Source organism: Haemaphysalis longicornis, unplaced genomic scaffold, assembly GCF_048455015.1.
Source record: "Haemaphysalis longicornis isolate Haplotype H1 unplaced genomic scaffold, Haemaphysalis longicornis Haplotype H1 scaffold_1, whole genome shotgun sequence".
NCBI lineage: Eukaryota > Metazoa > Arthropoda > Arachnida > Ixodida > Ixodidae > Haemaphysalis > Haemaphysalis longicornis.
In genome coordinates this window covers 330,691,521-330,697,520 of record NW_027526203.1, presented here as the reverse complement: position 1 = coordinate 330,697,520, position 6,000 = coordinate 330,691,521, and the positions used below count along the sequence as shown (strand labels likewise).

General features: G+C 46.6%; 1 protein-coding gene across 3 annotated transcripts in view; it reads right to left on the bottom strand.

Annotated features, from left to right (window-relative positions):
* Positions 1 to 1,283: 1,283 nt before the first annotated feature.
* Positions 1,284 to 6,000, bottom strand: part of LOC144170436 (tyrosine-protein phosphatase Lar-like) — an 88,592-nt gene continuing 83,875 nt past the window's right edge. For all 3 annotated transcript variants that reach the window (XM_077700240.1, XM_077700232.1, XM_077700249.1), the window contains 2 exons: positions 5,046 to 5,339; positions 1,284 to 2,138 (listed from right to left, as the gene is read on the bottom strand). In XM_077700240.1, coding sequence (XP_077556366.1) covers positions 1,876 to 2,138; positions 5,046 to 5,339 — 557 coding nt within the window. In that variant the 3' untranslated portion in view covers positions 1,284 to 1,875. The remainder of the gene's footprint in view (positions 2,139 to 5,045; positions 5,340 to 6,000) is intronic.

Genomic DNA, 6,000 nt, shown 5'->3' with positions numbered 1-6,000 from the left:
TTTGTTTATTTATTGTTTGTTTTTACTGCCGGGCCACGCCCGGCTGTGTTATCTGCGTTCCAAACGAAGCGCGTCTTACATTCTTTACTTTTATGCCGCACGGGCTATCACATTCAGATAAGCAGACTGTTTCGCCCTAACGTCACTAGCCCAGAATAATCTTCTGTGATCTACAATGTTCTGGATGTGATTCGACGGTTCCAGAAACACTTGTGCCGAAAGATAAAAGCCTGCAGAGCAGACGCCGCGGCATTCGATTCGATGACACTCGGCTGTGCAAGTTACTTTGTTGACCGCTGCTTCGCCGCCTCTGTATTCTTTTGAGTTGTTAGGGGAGCACAAGTTCGCTCCAATAAACTTGTTTCTCCTTCAAGACAACTGCGTCGTCCTTGGCTTCGTGACAATATGTTTTGCCATTTTCCGTAACTTTTTTCTTATTTTTCTTATTTTTTTAGTTTTTCACAATTTTGTCCGTCCAACTATTTCCATATACGTTATTATAAGGATTACATTTGGAATTTTCGCGAAATCTGCATTTTTGTGGAAATGTACGGCGTTACACGGTCCTGGCTGTGGGGGGGCTCGGCAAAGAATGCTACGCATTTAAAGTGCAGCGTTTCGCGCATCTGCTGGGGTGCGACGACTTCAGTACAAGCCCGGCTGGCTTATTGTATTCACCCGGGACTTTTAGTGCATTGCTAAATTATTGTCAGGCGAGCGCCGCGGCCGGCGCAATTACGATGTCATTGTAGCTGCTGCTGCGTGGATGCGCCTACCTTTAGACATCGAATTCATTAAATCACCTGCTTGTAATATGAGAGTCCCGATTTTACGAAGTTCTTGATTTAACGAAGTAATTCGCGGTTCTCTGTGACTTCGTTAGATCGGGTTTTAACTGTAGACGTTATGTTTAGAAGTGAGTATGGCTGCGGCACTAGAGCTGTAGATTCCCGTGGTAGACTGAACTTAGTCCAGGCATAACAGACAAATGGGTTGAAGCACCCAGCGAGTCGATACCACCGACGTTTGCTGAACGCAGGAAAGACCCACAAAAGGACCTGTTTTCAGAACATGCTTAAAACCTGGATGTCCGAAATTCTGGAGTAAGAGCACACCCAGTGGGTATTTTGAGGTCCACTGTAAGCGATATACCCCTTTTTTACCGGCATGTTCACATAACCGCTTTCTGTTATGGCTTTTGTTTGTTGCAAGCCGGCATCGCGGTCCCACAAATAGCGGAGGCGACAGATGCGTTTGTTGAAAAACAGGGCTGGCCGTTTACAAACGTTTTTCACAGTAGTTTATTTTCTTTTAAATAAACATTTACAACAGGTTGGACTGACGCGTAAGAAACAAATGCGAGATTTATTGCAGCTAAAACAAAAAGAACTTGAGCACTTATTTACAGGTTCAAGCTTCAGTATACGCTTGCTGAACCATTGTAAGTATTCTGAGAACGCTGGTTCGAGAATTCAATGTGCAAGTATGCACTACAATTTAACCAGTTTGATTTCGTTCTGTTGAACGCAGCTTACTTAGAAACTCTGACTAGAGAAACAGTTACTCCGCAATGCGCACATCAAGTTGACTAGCGAGGAGACGTCTTTGTCGTTTACCAAAGTCAAGCGAACAAGCAGTGCCACGCAATGAAAATCCCTGTGCTCGAAATGACGTAGCACTAAGAAGCTGCGCAAATTCAGGCAACCCGCATCGCGCGGAATTGTAGATGACAGAGCCCCGTTTATGAGGTCGCGCGGCGTCTTGGCACGTGCCGTACGACAAAGACATTCATCTCAATGGCGCGCGGATGTCACACCGTCCAAGCTTATCAGGGCCACGAGCCCTTTCGTAGGCGCGCGACATAGACAGCAAACATCAAACAGTGCTCCCAGTTATGTTGGCTGGTGAGCTGCACAACCCCGGCAGGGGACACCACTCCAGCTGAAAAGTGTAGCTGGTTTGCGAGCGCAGGTTTCCGAAGGTGTACTGAGTCTGCGGTGTGGAAACCCAGTTGGCGCTCGGTGTGGGGCTGGCCACCCTCAGCAGGTACAGAGATATCGAGGGGCATCCCGGCTTGGGCACCCAGAGGAGGAGCATGGAGGACGAGCTCAGCGGTAGCGCCACACCACCGGTGGGAGCTGAAAAAAGGGCAGACGGGAGAAAGCGGGACAGGTTCATTCGTCGCGCCAAGGCAGCGATACAGCTCGCGAGGGAATAGGAGCCGCAGCGAGAGGGCTGAGGCGGCGGTTGGGAAGGCTAGTTCTACAGCAAGAGGCGCACACATTATGGGCACCCGCTTCTATTTCGAATGTGACGACATGGCCCGCAGGGGTTCATCCATCTTGGCGCACGTGGCGCGCTGCGACAGTACGCCGTACGGGACGGCCGCGAGTGATTTCCAAAGAAGCGCTCTGCCCTGCCCACGATGCAGGTCAATCCATTTCGTGCTACGGAGATGCATCGCACCATTCTTCTGCGCTCACTGTGACCATGGTCCCGGCACACAGCACGAAGCCGGCGCGTCTTTGTTCTGCTATTCTGGGTTTTTACTCAACGGGAATACTCGTGCGCTACTCACGCTCAATATGTGGTAAGCGTGCACACTGTCACCGTAGCCGGGGCTATAAAAAAGGAAGCTAGGGGAGATAAAAAAAAAAGATAAATGGCAGTTTTGTTTCTTCATTTTTGTAAAGTCAGCGTGTTCACTAAGCACTGGTATAAACAATTTCTGAAGACACGGCTTCTCATTTTTACACGGGAAGCGTGTTTGGTGAATCCTGAATCCGGCAGTATTTTTGGTAGCAGCTTATTTTTTTAGAATTTGTTCATTCTTTGTCTTGTGTCACTCTCTTGCACCTGACTTCCATCAAAGCCTTTCAATGAAGCGTATTCTTGCGGAAAACAGCCATAACTTTCGTTTGAATGCAAGCTTGGCCCCTAAGGCTAACAGCCATCCACGGGTTCATTAGGCTGGTAGCGTTAGAAGTTCATTTTGTCACAGCTTTAAGAATTGACCACGTATCTTCTTGCAGTGCGGCAAATGACGTCGGAAGGCGATAGGATTCCTGCTGCTGCGAGGTAACGCCGCTTATCCTAAACGCCTATTTCGTAGCAAATTGTGCGGGTTGGTGTATATTCGTCTTGTAATACAGCGCAAACACACAAGACAGAGAAAACAAAAGGTTACACGAGCGCTTGTGTGTCCTTTTGTTTCTGCTGTCCTTGGGTGTTTGCGCTATATTACAAGAAGAATACACACCAACCCGCACAATTGGCTACGTTGCTAAAGGTTTCCTGTAAAACCTTCTCCGAAATATGAAATGCTCGAGAACGTAGTCAACATGTGCTGCTTCCAATATACTTCGATTCGGTGGCCATGAAGTACCGAAGCATCCTGCTCTACAATTTTCGCTCCAAGATGTTTGTCCTTTCTCTATCTTGGCATTGTTTGTGGGCTTGAGTTACGTCACTCAAACCACATGTCGGCTATTAAGCGGCGTCCTTTCAGTTGCAGCCACAAAGACGCCCTTCAGCCAATTTAAAGAGAATACCAACAAAAGGGAAGCAGCTTCTGCGGCGATGAGCAAATTACGCAGCGCAACCTGAAATCTGCTTCTGAAAAGTCGACGCCAAAACCCTTCCCGGGGACAGCCAAGATAACCTTGTTAACTTCAATTCCTGCTTTATTGGCGTCCAATCAGCACAGCACCAATAGCAGCTTGAGTGGTCGTAACTCGGTCGGAAGCATTGGAAAGCTATCCGATGCTGTGCGATGTATTTCCCCACCGTTATTACTTAAAGAGGCCATGAACACTAACTTCAGGTTTGGTTCATTAGGAAGACTGCGTTGCTCTCATAACAATGACACCAATTTTATCGCAAACTTCGAGAAACTAATGGAGATATTAAAGAAAACATGGGAAGCAGTGACGACTCTCGAGCCACTTTCGCGCCACTTTTCTATGACGTCACACAATTTTGTTTGTGCGAGTGGTGGCCGCCGACCTGATTTAAACCATCGCAAAGACATATGATTGGGCAATTGAAGTGGGGTTTCTAGTTCCATTTGATCGAACCAGTTGAATGATAAAGTTCAGTTAACGCATTGATAATTATGTTTTAGTGGTGGCCCATATGACGCCGCTCTTGCGGATAACACGTCACTGGAGTGCTGCTAAATTTGAAACATTTTCCATACTTCTTGGGTTTTTTTCGGTTAAACAACGTCCTTCGTGGCCGGAATGAAGCTGACTGAGGTACTGAGGACCAGTTCTTTCAAATCAAACAAAGTTGTATTTTGTCTTCATGTCCCCTTTAAATTTATATATGTTTCTATGCAAATTATGGTTACATCGGCTTTCCAAGATGTGTTCATTTATCAAAAAAATTTAGGTTTCTGCATCTGCTCTGTATCAATGTTTATGCATACATGCATACATACATACATACACACACACACACACACACATATATATATATATATATATATATATATATATATATATATATATATATATATATATATATATATTTATTTATATATATATATATATATATACAGAAACAGGTCGGCAGTCTCAAGTATTTTCTGTTTCTGTATTTCTGTATTTCTGTTTCTGTATTTCCTCAACGAGCCCCTCATTTTACTTACTATATATATATATATATATATATATATATATATATATATATATATATATATATATATATATATATATATATATATATATATATATATATATATATATATCTTGTTGTTTATTTGCTACTTGTCCATGTTTACTGTTAGCCATGACCGACCTGGCCCTGAGAATCAGAAGACCTATCATGCCTCACTTTAACCGCATCACGTGACGTACACGTCAGTTAGTGCCCCTTGTGTCTTGACGCACAAGGGCTTCGCCGGCGGTGCACTGAGGCAGAAGCCTGACAAACGGTATTATTGCGCGTGCCTGCAGCTTAGCAAAGGCTGAAGCCAGCCTCCTGGCTCCGACGCATCCCAACCGCGCCGCCCCTTTGATCGAAGAGAAACCAAGAGCGCTTACGTCCAGGCAGCGTCCTGGTGCTCACGTTGGCGCACTGCCCGGAAAACGTGGTGAAGCCACGGTCCAGGTAGGCGCACACGAACACCGTGTAGTTCTTGAAGTCCTGCAGCCGCTGCACCGAGTACGACGTGCGGGTCGTCATGTCGTTGATCTTGCTCACGCACGAGTCGCTGATGCACCACGACACCTGGTAGCCCGTGATGTTGTAGCTGTTGTTCGCAGGGAGCTGCCAGGTGACGTTTATGAACGTCGCTCCGACAGCCGCTAGCGTCAGATTCGTCGGCACGGGAAGCTCTGCGAATGGCGAGCACAAGGGGAGGACAAAGCTCGTCGGTGAGCGCAACAGCGCTCTGACCTGCCGCCGCACGCAGCCTCCGTGGCTCCCGAAGAAGAGCGAGCGCCACGGGGGAGGGGACGTCACTCTAAGGGCTTTGGCGTCATCCACGGCATCGGCCCGGGAGCCACTGCTGCTCCTGCCAGCGGTATTGTTTCCAACCATGGTGAAGCACAAGTACTGGTGGAGCACACACTTTAAAAGCACAGGGTGACTCCAAGTCTTGTCGGCGCCTGTTTTACTCCCTGGAGTCGTTCGTTGCTGCTCACTTTTCCTAAACGGGCGCAAAATTCTTCCAAGCAGCGGCATATACTTCGGAAATTTAAGTGTCCTCCGGGGTTTAGTTGGATTTCTAAAATAATTGAAAAAACTTTGAATAATTTCTAGGAAATTGTGTTGCGCACGTGAAAAGTTCGTACTTCGTAGCACTTAACTCTAACAACACTTGGGGTTGATTAAAGAAACCCACGTCGTTGCAATTCAACCGTCATTACTCTTTATTCTGAAGAACGGAAAATTATTGCAGCATAGACTACCAACTACCAGCATATGCTCATTTCTACCTCTCCGTGTCTCCCGTCTAATCCATTTCACCCTCTCATTCAAACGTCGACGCCGGCG